At 48.9% G+C, this 19,002-nt stretch overlaps 1 protein-coding gene across 3 annotated transcripts in view; it reads left to right on the top strand.

The window, feature by feature from the left end:
- LOC106578017 (phosphofurin acidic cluster sorting protein 1) overlaps positions 1 to 19,002 on the top strand; it is a 104,444-nt gene that overhangs the window by 57,806 nt on the left and 27,636 nt on the right. For all 3 annotated transcript variants that reach the window (XM_014156551.3, XM_014156552.3, XM_014156550.3), the window contains 3 exons: positions 3,937 to 4,024; positions 4,800 to 4,889; positions 5,324 to 5,449. In XM_014156551.3, coding sequence (XP_014012026.1) covers positions 3,937 to 4,024; positions 4,800 to 4,889; positions 5,324 to 5,449 — 304 coding nt within the window. The remainder of the gene's footprint in view (positions 1 to 3,936; positions 4,025 to 4,799; positions 4,890 to 5,323; positions 5,450 to 19,002) is intronic.

The following is a 19,002-nucleotide window of genomic DNA, read 5'->3' on the forward strand; positions in this document are numbered from 1 at the left end:
TGTCCATATCAGCATTCTAACTATCCTCAACCTCCTGTCCATATCAGTATTCTAACTATCCTCAACCTCCTGTCCATATCAGCATTCTAACTATCCTCAACCTCCTGTCCATATCAGTACTCTAACTATCCTCAACCTCCTGTCCATATCAGCATTCTAACTATCCTCAACCTCCTGTCCATATCAGCATTCTAACTATCCTCAACCTCCTGTCCATATCAGCATTCTAACTATCCTCAACCTCCTGTCCATATCAGCATTCTAACTATCCTCAACCTCCTGTCCATATCAGTACTCTAACTATCCTCAACCTCCTGTCCATATCAGCATTCTAACTATCCTCAACCTCCTGTCCATATCAGCATTCTAACTATCCTCAACCTCCTGTCCATATCAGCATTCTAACTATCCTCAACCTCCTGTCCATATCAGCATTCTAACTATCCTCAACCTCCTGTCCATATCAGCATTCTAACTATTCTCAACCTCCTGTCCATATCAGCATTCTAACTATCCTCAACCTCCTGTCCATATCAGCATTCTAACTATCCTCAACCTCCTGTCCATATCAGCATTCTAACTATCCTCAACCTCCTGTCCATATCAGCATTCTAACTATCCTCAACCTCCTGTCCATATCAGCATTCTAACTATCCTCAACCTCCTGTCCATATCAGTATTCTAACTATTCTCAACCTCCTGTCCATATCAGCATTCTAACTATCCTCAACCTGCTGTCCATATCAGCATTCTAACTATCCTCAACCTCCTGTCCATATCAGCATTCTAACTATCCTCAACCTCCTGTCCATATCAGCATTCTAACTATCCTCAACCTCCTGTCCATATCAGCATTCTAACTATCCTCAACCTCCTGTCCATATCAGCATTCTAACTATTCTCAACCTCCTGTCCATATCAGCATTCTAACTATCCTCAACCTCCTGTCCATATCAGCATTCTAACTATTCTCAACCTCCTGTCCATATCAGCATTCTAACTATCCTCAACCTCCTGTCCATATCAGTACTCTAACTATCCTCAACCTCCTGTCCATATCAGTATTCTAACTATCCTCAAACCCCAACACAGTGTTTCTATGACCAGTCCCAAATCCATCCATACTCCCTACCTCCTATCCCCTATCCCCTACTTTCTATCCCCTACTTCCTATCCCCTACTCCCTATCCCCTACTCCCTGCTTCCTATCCCCTACCCCTTACTCCCTACTCCCTATCCCCTATCTTCTATCTACCCCCTTCTCCCTACACCCTACCCCTTACTCCCTATCCCCTACTCCCTATCCCCTACTCCCTATCCCCTATCCTCTATCTACTCCCTACCCCTTACTCCCTATCCTCTATCTACCCCCTTCTCCCTACCCCCTTCTCCCTACACCCTACCCCTTACTCCCTACCCCCTACTCCCTATCCCCTACTCCCTATGCCCTATCCTCTATCTACTCCCTACCCCTTACTCCCTATCCTCTATCTACCCCCTTCTCCCTACACCCTACCCCCTACTCCCTATCCCCTACTCCCTATCCCCTACTCCCTATCCCCTATCCTCTATCTACTCCCTACCCCTTACTCTCTATCCTCTATCTACCCCCTTCTCCCTACACCCTACCCCTTACTCCCTACCCCCTACTCCCTATCCCCTACTCCCTATCCCCTACTCCCTATCCCCTATCCTCTATCTACTCCCTACCCCTTACTCCCTATCCCCTACTCCCTATCCCCTATCCTCTATCTACTCCCTATCCCCTACTCCCTATCCCCTATCCTCTATCTACTCCCTACCCCCTTCTCCCTACCCCTTACTCCCTTTCCCCTACTCCCTATCCTCTATCTACTCCCTACCCCCTACACTCTACCCCCAACTCCTACCCCGTTCTCCGTACACCCTACCCCCTACAACTTACCCCCTACTCCCTACCCCCTACTCCTTAGACCATAGTCCCTACACCCTACTCCCTACCCCATACACCCTACTCCCTACCCCCTACTCCCTATCCCCTACCCCCTACTCCGTACACCCTACTCCCTTCATTCCTACCCTCTACATCCTACCCCATACTCCCTAGTTGTATTAGATCTGAATGGTTAGGATCATTTCCACCTATCAGAGGGCAGATTGTAGCTCGTATTACCATGTACTTATCCAGTCCTAATTATAGCTGTCTTATATTTATCTGACTGACCCTTTCAGACCTACACAAAGTGACTAGAGGGTTGGGGTATGGCTCCACTAACTGGTTCTTTAGGACAATCATTACCCTGCTGTGTCCAGGCCACATTAGCCCTGATGTCTGTCTGCCTGTCTCTGTCTGTCTGTCTGTCTGTCTGTCTGTCTGTCTGTCTGTCTGTCTGTCTGTCTGTCTGTCTGTCTGTCTGTCTGTCTGTCTGTCTGTCTGTCTGTCTGTCTGTCTGTCTGTCTGTCTGTCTGTCTGTCTGTCTTCTCCTCCTATCCCACTCTCATCCTCCCTCTTTCCATCTCTCTGTCCAGGCCAATTTTTTGTTTACGTTATGCCTCTGAGGCCCCAGAGGTGAATAATTCAACACACTGACCTTCTGGTTGGACTGTTCTGTTGTTGGGAGGAGGGGTGGAGGAGGAGGGGTGGGGGAGGAGGAGGGGGGAGGAGGAGGGGTGGGGGAGGAGGAGGGTTGGAGGAGGAGGAGGGGTGGGGGAGGAGGAGGGGTGGAGGAGGAGGAGGAGGGGTGGAGGAGGAGAAGGAGGGGTGGAGGAGGAGGGGTGGGGGAGGAAGAGGAGGGGTGGAGGAGGAGGGGTGGGGGTGGAGGAGGAGGGGTGGGGGAGGAGAGGTGGGGGAGGGGTGGAGGAGGAGGAGGGGGAGGGGTGGAGGAGGAGGAGGAGGGGGGGAGGAAGAGGAGGGGTGGAGGAGGAGGGGTGGGGGTGGAGGAGGAGGAGGAGGGGTGGAGGAGGAGGGGTGGGGGAGGAGGGGTGGGGGAGGAGTAGGAGGGGTGGAGGAGGAGGGGTGGGGGAGGAGTAGGAGGGGTGGAGGAGGAGGGGTGGGGGAGGAGTAGGAGGGGTGGAGGAGCAGCCAGGTGAGGGGGCTGAGGGTGAGTGGGGAGGGCTGAGGGTGAGTGGGGAGGGTGAGTGGGGAGGGTGAGGACTGAGTGTGAGTAGGGAGGGCTGAGGGGGAGTGGGGAGGGCTGAGGGGGAGTGGGGAGGGCTGAGGGGGAGTGGGTGAGGGCTGAGGGGGAGTGGGTGGGGGCTGAGGGGGAGTGGGGAGGGCTGACGGGGAGTGGGTGAGGGCTGAGGGGGAGTGGGGAGGGCTGAGGGGGAGTGGGGAGGGCTGAGGGGGAGTGGGTGAGGGCTGAGGGGGAGTGGGGAGGGCTGACGGGGAGTGGGTGAGGGCTGAGGGGGAGTGGGGAGGGCTGAGGGGGAGTGGGGAGGGCTGAGGGGGAGTGGGTGAGGTCTAGCCTCCATTTACAGTATTTCCTGTAATATTTTGGAAACAATAAGGCCGGTATTGTCAGACATGCTGTGGTTGTGATGGGTTCGTTTGATCGGTTTCCGGAAGCATCCTGATCAGCTGCAGAGCGTGTCTCTGAGGTGTTGACTTTCCTTTCTGATTTTTAGTTCAGCTGTGACTTTAATAACAATTGGAAAAGCTAATGAAAGGTCCCTTCCTTCTCTGTAAAAATGGAGTAGCCAGTGACAGTGTATCCTATACCATAATGGTACATCTGACGTGATGTAATGGGGTTTTCTGTACAGTTTCCTTGTGGAAATGCACAAGTCAGTGACAGTGTGTTCTGTACCATGGATTAACCTAGGATGTTGTTTGTACCTGTATCTCCCTCCTGTCTTCTCGGTGACGTGTTCAGTAGCACATTGGTTAAGTGTTTAATCTAACGTTCCTATAATGTTGTTTGTACATGTTTCTCAGTGTCTCCCTCCTGTGTTCTCCAGGCTGTTCAACCTGACGCTGAAGAAGCTGATCATGTTGAAGGAGCTTGATAAAGACCTCACCTCCGTGGTCATCGCTGTCAAACTACAAGTACTGCTCAGACCTCGCTCTCTTTCTCTCTCTCTCTCTCTTACTCTTTCTCTCTTTCTCTTCTCTCTTTCTCTCTCTATCTTTCTCTCTCTCTCTCTTACTCTTTCTCTCTTTCTCTTCTCTCTTTCTCTCTCTATCTTTCTCTCTCTCTCTCTTACTCTTTCTCTCTTTCTCTTCTCTCTTTCTCTCTCTATCTTTCTCTCTCTCTCTTCTCTCTATCTTTCTCTCTCTCTCTCTCTCTTTCTCTTCTCTCTCTCTCTCTCTGTTTCTCTTTCTCTTCTCTCTCTCTCTCTCTGTTTCTCTCCCTACCTCTTCTCCTCTTCTGTCTATTCAATGCCCAGCATCTCTCAATTCCTCCTCTCCGTCACTACTCTTGTTCTACTCATTCTCACTCCTCCCTTCTTTTCTCCCTCTCTGTTTCCCCGTGTCCTCCTCCATCCCTCTTCCCTCTGTATGGGGTCGATGAAGGCTGATTGTTTAGAGTTATCTGTGGTACGTCAATGATTATCCTCAACCAGATCTCTCCTTCCTCCCTCCCTCTCTCTTCTCTCTTCCGGTCTTCATCCCCCCTTCTCTCCTTCCTCCCTCCCTCTCTCTTCTATCTCTTCCGGTCTTCATCACCCCCTTCTCTCCTTCCTCCCTCCCTCTCTCTTCTATCTCTTCCGGTCTTCATCCCCCCCTTCTCTCCTTCCTCCCTCCCTCTCTCTTCTATCTCTTCCGGTCTTCATCCTCCCCCCACTTCTCTCCTTCCTCCTTGCCTCCATCTCTTTCCCAGGGTTCTAAGAGGATCCTGAGGTCCAATGAGATATTGTTGTCTTCCGCGGGGCTGACTGAGACAGACCTTCAGCTCACCTTCTCTTTACAGGTAGGTATACTACAGCTGGTTGGTTAGAAACGGCAGACAGGAATGGAGTCTGTTCATAACGACGTTTTTCAACCCAGGGTTTTTGTTTCCTGATCGGGTCAAATGGCCAAGTCATTTGTAACTACATGGGTATTGGGGTTAGTATAGTAGGTGGAACTGGGGTCTTTCCATTGGAAGTTGGCGTGCAGCGCTTCGTGAATGTAGGTTTAGAAAGAGGTTATGTGATCCTGATCAGTCATATCCTGGAGTCAGAGACGGGTCAGAGACGGGTCAGGGACGGGTCAGAGAACAGGAATGTTACGCAGCACTCCAATTATCCCTCCCTCCCGTCCTAATTATACAGGCTGACCATGAGAAGAGGAAGGTCATGATTCACTCTGCATTTCACTCATTTATCACTCCTGACGTGTGTGTGTGTGTGTGTTCCCCCACAGTACCCCCACTTCCTGAAGAGAGATGCCAACCAGCTCCAGATCATGCTCCAGCGGCGTAAACGTTATAAGAACCGAACCATCCTGGGATACAAGACCCTGGCTCTGGGACTCATCAACATGGCTGAGGTAGGAACCCTTACATAACCTCTATTCAACCTTCACTTAATCTCTATTCAACCTTTATTCAACCTTTATTCAACCTCTATTCAACCTTCATTTAATCTCTATTCAACCTTTATTCAACCTCTATTCAACCTCTATTCAACCTTCACTTAATCTCTATTCAACCTTTATTCAACATCTATTTAACCTTCATTTAATCTCTATTCAACCTCTATTCAACCTTCATTTAATCTCTATTCAACCTTTATTCAACCTTAATTTAATCTCTATTTAACCTCTATTCAACCTTCATTTAATCTCTATTCAACCTTCATTTAATCTCTATTCAACCTCTATTCAACCTTTATTCAACCTCTATTCAATCTCTATTCAACCTTCACTTAATCTCTATTCAACCTTTATTCAACCTTTATTCAACCTCTATTTAACCTTCATTTAATCTCTATTCAACCTCTATTCAACCTTTATTCAACCTCTATTTAACCTTCATTTAATCTCTATTCAACCTCTATTCAACCTTCATTTAATCTCTATTCAACCTTCATTTAATCTCTATTTAACCTCTATTCAACCTTCATTTAATCTCTATTCAACCTTCATTTAATCTCTGTTCAACCTTCATTTAATCTCTATTCATCCTTTATTCAACCTCTATTCAACCTTTATTTAATCTCTATTCAACCTTTATTCAACCTTCATTTTAATCTCTATTCAACCTTCATTTAAGATCTATTCAACCTTTAGTCAACCTCTAATCAAAATGTAGCTAACAGTCTGTATTTAAACTAGCCTATAGCAAACCCTCTATTTAACTTTTATCCAACCTTCATGTAACCAGTGTCACCTTTATCTAACCTTCAGTAAACCTCCCTGTAACTACAACACTGTCACCTTGTCACCTCCCTGTAACTACAACACTGTCACCTCCCTGTAACTACAACACTGTCACCTTGTCAACTCCCTGTAACTTCAACACTGTCACCTTGTCAACTCCCTGTAACTACAACACTGTCACCTTGTCAGCTCCCTGTAACTTCAACACTGTCACCTTGTCACCTCCCTGTAACTTCAACACTGTCACCTACCTGTAACTTCAACACTGTCACCTTGTCACCTCCCTGTAACTACAACACTGTCACCTCCCTGTAACTTCAACACTGTCACCTTGTCACCTCCCTGTAACTACAACACTGTCACCTTGTCACCTCCCTGTAACTTCAACACTGTCACCGTGTCACCTCCCTGTAACTACAACACTGTCACCTTGTCAGCTATCTGTAACTTCAACACTGTCACCGTGTCACCTCCCTGTAACTACAACACTGTCCACTCCCTGTAACTACAACACTGTCATCTCCCTGTAACTACAACACTGTCACCTCCCTGTAACTACAACACTGTCACCTCCCTGTAACTTCAACACTGTCACCTCCCTGTGACTTCAACACTGTCACCTCCCTGTGACTTCAACACTGTCACCTCCCTGTAACTTCAACACTGTTACCTTGTCACCTCCCTGTAACTACAACACTGTCACCTTGTCACCTCCCTGTAACTTCAACACTGTCACCGTGTCACCTCCCTGTAACTACAACACTGTCACCTTGTCAGCTATCTGTAACTTCAACACTGTCACCGTGTCACCTCCCTGTAACTACAACACTGTCACCCTGTCACCTCCTTGTAACTACAACACTGTCCACTCCCTGTAACTACAACACTGTCATCTCCCTGTAACTACAACACTGTCACCTCCCTGTAACTACAACACTGTCACCTCCCTGTAACTACAACACTGTCACCTCCCTGTAACTACAACACTGTCACCTCCCTGTGACTTCAACACTGTCACCTCCCTGTGACTTCAACACTGTCACCTCCCTGTAACTACAACACTGTCACCTTGTCACCTCCCTGTAACTTCAACACTGTCACCGTGTCACCTCCCTGTAACTACAACACTGTCACCTCCTTGTAACTACAACACTGTCACCTCCTTGTAACTACAACACTGTCCACTCCCTGTAACTACAACACTGTCATCTCCCTGTAACTACAACACTGTCACCTCCCTGTAACTACAACACTGTCACCTCCCTGTAACTACAACACTGTCACCTCCCTGTAACTACAACACTGTCACCTCCCTGTGACTTCAACACTGTCACCTCCCTGTGACTTCAACACTGTCACCTCCCTGTAACTACAACACTGTCACCTTGTCACCTCCCTGTAACTACAACACTGTCACCTCCCTGTGACTTCAACACTGTCACCTCCCTGTAACTACAACACTGTCACCTCCCTGTCACTTCAACACTGTCACCTCCCTGTAACTACAACACTGTCAACTCCCTGTGACTTCAACACTGTCACCTCCCTGTAACTACAACACTGTCACCTCCCTGTCACTTCAACACTGTCACCTCCCTGTGACTTCAACACTGTCACCTCCCTGTGACTTCAACACTGTCACCTCCCTGTAGCTACAACACTGTCACCTCCCTGTAACTACAACACTGTCACCTCCCTGTAACTACAACACTGTCACCTCCCTGTAACTACAACACTGTCACCTCCCTGTGACTTTAACACTGTCACCTCCCTGTAACTACAACACTGTCACCTCCCTGTAACTACAACACTGTCACCTCCCTGTGACTTCAACACTGTCACCTCCCTGTGACTTCAACACTGTCACCTCCCTGTGACTTCAACACTGTCACCTCCCTGTAACTACAACACTGTCACCTCCCTGTAACTACAACACTGTCACCTCCCTGTGACTTCAACACTGTCACCTCCCTGTAACTACAACACTGTCACCTTGTCACCTCCCTGTGACTACAACACTGTCACCTCCCTGTGACTTCAACACTGTCACCTCCCTGTAACTACAACACTGTCACCTTGTCACCTCCCTGTGACTTCAACACTGTCACCTCCCTGTGACTTCAACACTGTCACCTCCCTGTAACTACAACACTGTCACCTCCCTGTGACTTCAACACTGTCACCTCCCTGTAACTACAACACTGTCACCTCCCTGTAACTACAACACGGTCACCTTGTCACCTCCCTGTAGCTACAACACTGTCACCTCCCTGTAACTACAACACTGTCACCTCCCTGTAACTACAACATTGTCACCTCCCTGTAACTTCAACACTGTCAACTCCCTGTAACTACAACACTGTCACCTCCCTGTAACTACAACACTGTCACCTCCCTGTGACTTCAACACTGTCACCTCCCTGTAGCTACAACACTGTCACCTCCCTGTAACTACAACACTGTCACCTCCCTGTAACTACAACACTGTCACCTCCCTGTAACTACAACACTGTCACCTCCCTGTGACTTTAACACTGTCACCTCCCTGTAACTACAACACTGTCACCTCCCTGTAACTACAACACTGTCACCTCCCTGTGACTTCAACACTGTCACCTCCCTGTAACTACAACACTGTCACCTCCCTGTAACTACAACACGGTCACCTTGTCACCTCCCTGTAGCTACAACACTGTCACCTCCCTGTAACTGCAACACTGTCACCTTGTCACCTCCCTGTAGCTACAACACTGTCACCTCCCTGTAACTACAACACTGTCACCTCCCTGTAACTACAACACTGTCACCTCCCTGTAACTACAACACTGTCACCTCCCTGTAACTTCAACACTGTCACCTTGTCACCTCCCTGTAGCTACAACACTGTCACCTCCCTGTAACTTCAACACTGTCACCTCCCTGTAACTACAACACTGTCACCTCCCTGTAACTACAACACTGTCACCTCCCTGTGACTTCAACACTGTCACCTCCCTGTGACTTCAACACTGTCACCTCCCTGTAACTTCAACACTGTCACCTTGTCACCTCCCTGTAACTACAACACTGTCACCTCCCTGTGACTTCAACACTGTAACCTCCCTGTGACTTCAACACTGTCACCTCCCTGTAACTACAACACTGTCACCTTGTCACCTCCCTGTGACTTCAACACTGTCACCTCCCTGTAACTCCACACTGTCACCTTGTCACCTCCCTGTGACTTCAACACTGTCACCTCCCTGTGACTTCAACACTGTCACCTCCCTGTAACTACAACACTGTCACCTCCCTGTGACTTCAACACTGTCACCTCCCTGTGACTTCAACACTGTCATCTCCCTGTAACTACAACATTGTCACCTCCCTGTGACTTCAACACTGTCACCTCCCTGTAACTACAACACTGTCACCTCCCTGTCACTTCAACACTGTCACCTCCCTGTAACTACAACACTGTCAACTCCCTGTGACTTCAACACTGTCACCTCCCTGTAACTACAACACTGTCACCTCCCTGTCACTTCAACACTGTCACCTCCCTGTGACTTCAACACTGTCACCTCCCTGTGACTTCAACACTGTCACCTCCCTGTAGCTACAACACTGTCACCTCCCTGTAACTACAACACTGTCACCTCCCTGTAACTACAACACTGTCACCTCCCTGTAACTACAACACTGTCACCTCCCTGTGACTTTAACACTGTCACCTCCCTGTAACTACAACACTGTCACCTCCCTGTAACTACAACACTGTCACCTCCCTGTGACTTCAACACTGTCACCTCCCTGTAACTACAACACTGTCACCTCCCTGTAACTACAACACTGTCACCTTGTCACCTCCCTGTAACTACAACACTGTCACCTCCCTGTAACTGCAACACTGTCACCTTGTCACCTCCCTGTAGCTACAACACTGTCACCTCCCTGTAACTACAACACTGTCACCTCCCTGTAACTACAACACTGTCACCTCCCTGTAACTACAACACTGTCACCTCCCTGTAACTTCAACACTGTCACCTTGTCACCTCCCTGTAGCTACAACACTGTCACCTCCCTGTAACTTCAACACTGTCACCTCCCTGTAACTACAACACTGTCACCTCCCTGTAACTACAACACTGTCACCTCCCTGTGACTTCAACACTGTCACCTCCCTGTGACTTCAACACTGTCACCTCCCTGTAACTTCAACACTGTCACCTTGTCACCTCCCTGTAACTACAACACTGTCACCTCCCTGTGACTTCAACACTGTAACCTCCCTGTGACTTCAACACTGTCACCTCCCTGTAACTACAACACTGTCACCTTGTCACCTCCCTGTGACTTCAACACTGTCACCTCCCTGTAACTCCACACTGTCACCTTGTCACCTCCCTGTGACTTCAACACTGTCACCTCCCTGTGACTTCAACACTGTCACCTCCCTGTAACTACAACACTGTCACCTCCCTGTGACTTCAACACTGTCACCTCCCTGTGACTTCAACACTGTCACCTCCCTGTAACTACAACATTGTCACCTCCCTGTGACTTCAACACTGTCACCTCCCTGTAACTACAACACGGTCACCTTGTCACCTCCCTGTAGCTACAACACTGTCACCTCCCTGTAACTACAACACTGTCACCTCCCTGTAACTACAACATTGTCACCTCCCTGTAACTTCAACACTGTCACCTCCCTGTAACTACAACACTGTCACCTCCCTGTAACTACAACACTGTCACCTCCCTGTAACTACAACACTGTCACCTCCCTGTAACTTCAACACTGTCACCTCCCTGTAACTACAACACTGTCACCTCCCTGTAACTTCAACACAGCCACCTGCCTGTAACTTCAACACTGTCACCTCCCTGTAACTACAACACTGTCACCTCCCTGTGACGTCAACACTGTCACCTCCCTGTAACTACAACACTGTCACCTCCCTGTATCTACAACACTGTCACCTCCCTGTAACTACAACACTGTCACCTTGTCAGCTCCATGTGACTTCAACACTGTCACCTCCCTGTGACTACAACACTGTCACCTCCCTGTAACTACAACACTGTCACCTTGTCACCTCCCTGTAACTACAACACTGTCACCTCCCTGTAACTACAACACTGTCACCTCCCTGTAACTACAACACTGTCACCTCCCTGTAACTTCAACACTGTCACCTTGTCACCTCCCTGTAGCTACAACACTGTCACCTCCCTGTAACTTCAACACTGTCACCTCCCTGTAACTACAACACTGTCACCTCCCTGTAACTACAACACTGTCACCTCCCTGTAACTACAACACTGTCACCTCCCTGTAACTACAACACTGTCACCTTGTCAGCTCCATGTGACTTCAACACTGTCACCTCCCTGTGACTACAACACTGTCACCTCCCTGTAACTACAACACTGTCACCTTGTCACCTCCCTGTAACTACAACACTGTCACCTCCCTGTAACTACAACACTGTCACCTCCCTGTAACTACAACACTGTCACCTCCCTGTAACTTCAACACTGTCACCTTGTCACCTCCCTGTAGCTACAACACTGTCACCTCCCTGTAACTTCAACACTGTAACCTCCCTGTAACTACAACACTGTCACCTCCCTGTAACTACAACACTGTCACCTCCCTGTGACTTCAACACTGTCACCTCCCTGTGACTTCAACACTGTCACCTCCCTGTAACTACAACACTGTCACCTCCCTGTAACTACAACACTGTCACCTCCCTGTGACTTCAACACTGTCACCTCCCTGTAACTACAACACTGTCACCTTGTCACCTCCCTGTAACTATAACACTGTCACCTCCCTGTAACTACAACACTGTCACCTCCCTGTGACTTCAACACTGTAATCTCCCTGTGACTTCAACACTGTCACCTCCCTGTAACTACAACACTGTCACCTTGTCACCTCCCTGTAACTACAACACTGTCACCTTGTCACCTCCCTGTGACTTCAACACTGTCACCTTGTCACCTCCCTGTAACTACAACACTGTCACCTCCCTGTAACTACAACACTGTCACCTCCCTGTGACTTCAACACTGTAACCTCCCTGTGACTTCAACACTGTCACCTCCCTGTAACTACAACACTGTCACCTTGTCACCTCCCTGTAACTACAACACTGTCACCTTGTCACCTCCCTGTAACTACAACACTGTCACCTCCTTGTAACTACAACACTGTCACCTTGTCACCTCCCTGTAGCTACAACACTGTCACCTCCCTGTAACTACAACACTGTCACCTCCCTGTAACTACAACACTGTCACCTCCCTGTAACTACAACACTGTCACCTTGTCACCTCCCTGTAACTACAACACTGTCACCTCCCTGTGACTTCAACACTGTCACCTCCCTGTGACTTCAACACTGTCACCTCCCTGTAACTTCAACACTGTCACCTTGTCACCTCCCTGTAACTACAACACTGTCACCTCCCTGTGACTTCAACACTGTAACCTCCCTGTGACTTCAACACTGTCACCTCCCTGTAACTACAACACTGTCACCTTGTCACCTCCCTGTGACTTCAACACTGTCACCTCCCTGTAACTCCACACTGTCACCTTGTCACCTCCCTGTGACTTCAACACTGTCACCTCCCTGTGACTTCAACACTGTCACCTCCCTGTAACTACAACACTGTCATCTCCCTGTGACTTCAACACTGTCACCTCCCTGTGACTTCAACACTGTCACCTCCCTGTAACTACAACATTGTCACCTCCCTGTGACTTCAACACTGTCACCTCCCTGTAACTACAACACGGTCACCTTGTCACCTCCCTGTAGCTACAACACTGTCACCTCCCTGTAACTACAACACTGTCACCTCCCTGTAACTACAACATTGTCACCTCCCTGTAACTTCAACACTGTCACCTCCCTGTAACTACAACACTGTCACCTCCCTGTAACTACAACACTGTCACCTCCCTGTGACTACATCACTGTCACCTCCCTGTAACTACAACACTGTCACCTCCCTGTATCTACAACACTGTCACCTCCCTGTAACTACAACACTGTCACCTTGTCAGCTCCATGTGACTTCAACACTGTCACCTCCCTGTGACTACAACACTGTCACCTCCCTGTAACTACAACACTGTCACCTTGTCACCTCCCTGTAACTACAACACTGTCACCTCCCTGTAACTACAACAATGTCACCTCCCTGTAACTACAACACTGTCACCTCCCTGTAACTTCAACACTGTCACCTTGTCACCTCCCTGTAGCTACAACACTGTCACCTCCCTGTAACTTCAACACTGTCACCTCCCTGTAACTACAACACTGTCACCTCGCTGTAACTACAACACTGTCACCTCCCTGTGACTTCAACACTGTCACCTCCCTGTGACTTCAACACTGTCACCTCCCTGTAACTACAACACTGTCACCTCCCTGTAACTACAACACTGTCACCTCCCTGTAACTTCAACACAGCCACCTGCCTGTAACTTCAACACTGTCACCTCCCTGTAACTACAACACTGTCACCTCCCTGTGACGTCAACACTGTCACCTCCCTGTAACTACAACACTGTCACCTCCCTGTATCTACAACACTGTCACCTCCCTGTAACTACAACACTGTCACCTTGTCAGCTCCATGTGACTTCAACACTGTCACCTCCCTGTGACTACAACACTGTCACCTCCCTGTAACTACAACACTGTCACCTTGTCACCTCCCTGTAACTACAACACTGTCACCTCCCTGTAACTACAACACTGTCACCTCCCTGTAACTACAACACTGTCACCTCCCTGTAACTTCAACACTGTCACCTTGTCACCTCCCTGTAGCTACAACACTGTCACCTCCCTGTAACTTCAACACTGTCACCTCCCTGTAACTACAACACTGTCACCTCCCTGTAACTACAACACTGTCACCTCCCTGTAACTACAACACTGTCACCTCCCTGTAACTACAACACTGTCACCTTGTCAGCTCCATGTGACTTCAACACTGTCACCTCCCTGTGACTACAACACTGTCACCTCCCTGTAACTACAACACTGTCACCTTGTCACCTCCCTGTAACTACAACACTGTCACCTCCCTGTAACTACAACACTGTCACCTCCCTGTAACTACAACACTGTCACCTCCCTGTAACTTCAACACTGTCACCTTGTCACCTCCCTGTAGCTACAACACTGTCACCTCCCTGTAACTTCAACACTGTCACCTCCCTGTAACTACAACACTGTCACCTCCCTGTAACTACAACACTGTCACCTCCCTGTGACTTCAACACTGTCACCTCCCTGTGACTTCAACACTGTCACCTCCCTGTAACTACAACACTGTCACCTCCCTGTAACTACAACACTGTCACCTCCCTGTGACTTCAACACTGTCACCTCCCTGTAACTACAACACTGTCACCTTGTCACCTCCCTGTAACTACAACACTGTCACCTCCCTGTAACTACAACACTGTCACCTCCCTGTGACTTCAACACTGTAACCTCCCTGTGACTTCAACACTGTCACCTCCCTGTAACTACAACACTGTCACCTTGTCACCTCCCTGTAACTACAACACTGTCACCTTGTCACCTCCCTGTGACTTCAACACTGTCACCTTGTCACCTCCCTGTAACTACAACACTGTCACCTCCCTGTAACTACAACACTGTCACCTCCCTGTGACTTCAACACTGTAACCTCCCTGTGACTTCAACACTGTCACCTCCCTGTAACTACAACACTGTCACCTTGTCACCTCCCTGTAACTACAACACTGTCACCTTGTCACCTCCCTGTAACTACAACACTGTCACCTCCTTGTAACTACAACACTGTCACCTTGTCACCTCCCTGTAGCTACAACACTGTCACCTCCCTGTAACTACAACACTGTCACCTCCCTGTAACTACAACACTGTCACCTCCCTGTAACTACAACACTGTCACCTTGTCACCTCCCTGTAACTACAACACTGTCACCTCCCTGTGACTTCAACACTGTCACCTCCCTGTGACTTCAACACTGTCACCTCCCTGTAACTTCAACACTGTCACCTTGTCACCTCCCTGTAACTACAACACTGTCACCTCCCTGTGACTTCAACACTGTAACCTCCCTGTGACTTCAACACTGTCACCTCCCTGTAACTACAACACTGTCACCTTGTCACCTCCCTGTGACTTCAACACTGTCACCTCCCTGTAACTCCACACTGTCACCTTGTCACCTCCCTGTGACTTCAACACTGTCACCTCCCTGTGACTTCAACACTGTCACCTCCCTGTAACTACAACACTGTCATCTCCCTGTGACTTCAACACTGTCACCTCCCTGTGACTTCAACACTGTCACCTCCCTGTAACTACAACATTGTCACCTCCCTGTGACTTCAACACTGTCACCTCCCTGTAACTACAACACGGTCACCTTGTCACCTCCCTGTAGCTACAACACTGTCACCTCCCTGTAACTACAACACTGTCACCTCCCTGTAACTACAACATTGTCACCTCCCTGTAACTTCAACACTGTCACCTCCCTGTAACTACAACACTGTCACCTCCCTGTAACTACAACACTGTCACCTCCCTGTGACTACATCACTGTCACCTCCCTGTAACTACAACACTGTCACCTCCCTGTATCTACAACACTGTCACCTCCCTGTAACTACAACACTGTCACCTTGTCAGCTCCATGTGACTTCAACACTGCCACCTCCCTGTGACTACAACACTGTCACCTCCCTGTAACTACAACACTGTCACCTTGTCACCTCCCTGTAACTACAACACTGTCACCTCCCTGTAACTACAACAATGTCACCTCCCTGTAACTACAACACTGTCACCTCCCTGTAACTTCAACACTGTCACCTTGTCACCTCCCTGTAGCTACAACACTGTCACCTCCCTGTAACTTCAACACTGTCACCTCCCTGTAACTACAACACTGTCACCTCGCTGTAACTACAACACTGTCACCTCCCTGTGACTTCAACACTGTCACCTCCCTGTGACTTCAACACTGTCACCTCCCTGTAACTACAACACTGTCACCTCCCTGTAACTACAACACTGTCACCTCCCTGTGACTTCAACACTGTCACCTCCCTGTAACTACAACACTGTCACCTTGTCACCTCCCTGTAACTACAACACTGTCACCTCCCTGTAACTACAACACTGTCACCTCCCTGTGACTTCAACACTGTAACCTCCCTGTGACTTCAACACTGTCACCTCCCTGTAACTACAACACTGTCACCTTGTCACCTCCCTGTAACTACAACACTGTCACCTTGTCACCTCCCTGTGACTTCAACACTGTCACCTTGTCACCTCCCTGTAACTACAACACTGTCACCTCCCTGTAACTACAACACTGTCACCTCCCTGTGACTTCAACACTGTAACCTCCCTGTGACTTCAACACTGTCACCTCCCTGTAACTACAACACTGTCACCTTGTCACCTCCCTGTAACTACAACACTGTCACCTTGTCACCTCCCTGTAACTACAACACTGTCACCTCCTTGTAACTACAACACTGTCACCTTGTCACCTCCCTGTAGCTACAACACTGTCACCTCTCTGTAACTACAACACTGTCACCTCCCTGTAACTACAACACTGTCACCTCCCTGTAACTACAACACTGTCACCTTGTCACCTCCCTGTAACTACAACACTGTCACCTCCCTGTAACTGCAACACTGTCACCTTGTCACCTCCCTGTAGCTACAACACTGTCACCTCCCTGTAACTACAACACTGTCACCTCCCTGTAACTACAACACTGTCACCTCCCTGTAACTACAACACTGTCACCTCCCTGTAACTTCAACACTGTCACCTTGTCACCTCCCTGTAGCTACAACACTGTCACCTCCCTGTAACTTCAACACTGTCACCTCCCTGTAACTACAACACTGTCATCTCCCTGTAACTACAACACTGTCACCTCCCTGTGACTTCAACACTGTCACCTCCCTGTGACTTCAACACTGTCATCTCCCTGTAACTTCAACACTGTCACCTTGTCACCTCCCTGTAACTACAACACTGTCACCTCCCTGTGACTTCAACACTGTAACCTCCCTGTGACTTCAACACTGTCACCTCCCTGTAACTACAACACTGTCACCTTGTCACCTCCCTGTGACTTCAACACTGTCACCTCCCTGTAACTCCACACTGTCACCTTGTCACCTCCCTGTGACTTCAACACTGTCACCTCCCTGTGACTTCAACACTGTCACCTCCCTGTAACTACAACACTGTCATCTCCCTGTGACTTCAACACTGTCACCTCCCTGTAACTACAACACGGTCACCTTGTCACCTCCCTGTAGCTACAACACTGTCACCTCCCTGTAACTACAACACTGTCACCTCCCTGTAACTACAACATTGTCACCTCCCTGTAACTTCAACACTGTCACCTCCCTGTAACTACAACACTGTCACCTCCCTGTAACTACAACACTGTCACCTCCCTGTAACTACAACACTGTCACCTCCCTGTAACTTCAACACTGTCACCTCCCTGTGACTACAACACTGTCACCTCCCTGTGACTACAACACTGTCACCTCCCTGTGACTTCAACACTGTCACCTCCCTGTGACTTCAACACTGTCACCTTGTCACCTCCCTGTAACTACAACACTGTCACCTCCCTGTAACTACAACACTGTCACCTCCCTGTGACTTCAACACTGTAACCTCCCTGTGACTTCAACACTGTCACCTCCCTGTGACTTCAACACTGTAACCTCCCTGTGACTTCAACACTGTAACCTCCCTTTAACTACAACACTGTCCACTCCCTGTAACTACAACACTGTCATCTCCCTGTAACTACAACACTGTCACCTCCCTGTAACTACAACACTGTCACCTCCCTGTGACTTCAACACTGTCACCTCCCTGTAACTACAACACTGTCACCTTGTCACCTCCCTGTGACTTCAACACTGTCACCTCCCTGTGACTTCAACACTGTCACCTCCCTGTAACTACAACACTGTCACCTCCCTGTAACTACAACACTGTCACCTTGTCACCTCCCTGTAACTACAACACTGTCACCTCCCTGTGACTTCAACACTGTCACCTCCCTGTAACTACAACACTGTCACCTCCCTGTAACTACAACACTGTCACCTTGTCACCTCCCTGTGACTTCAACACTGTCACCTCCCTGTGACTTCAACACTGTCACCTCCCTGTAACTACAACACGGTCACCTTGTCACCTCCCTGTAGCTACAACACTGTCACCTCCCTGTAACTACAACACTGTCATCTCCCTGTAACTACAACATTGTCACCTCCCTGTAACTTCAACACTGTCACCTCCCTGTAACTACAACACTGTCACCTCCCTGTAACTACAACACTGTCACCTCCCTGTAACTACAACACTGTCACCTCCCTGTAACTACAACACTGTCACCTCCCTGTGACTACAACACTGTCACCTCCCTGTGACTACAACACTGTCACCTCCCTGTGACTTCAACACTGTCACCTCCCTGTGACTTCAACACTGTCACCTCCCTGTAACTACAACACTGTCACCTTGTCACCTCCCTGTAACTACAACACTGTCACCTCCCTGTGACTTCAACACTGTCGCCTCCCTGTGACTTCAACACTGTCACCTCCCTGTAACTTCAACACTGTCACCTCCCTGTCAC

This window comes from Salmo salar, chromosome 18, assembly GCF_965601325.2.
Source record: "Salmo salar chromosome 18, fSalSal1, whole genome shotgun sequence".
Lineage (NCBI taxonomy): Eukaryota > Metazoa > Chordata > Actinopteri > Salmoniformes > Salmonidae > Salmo > Salmo salar.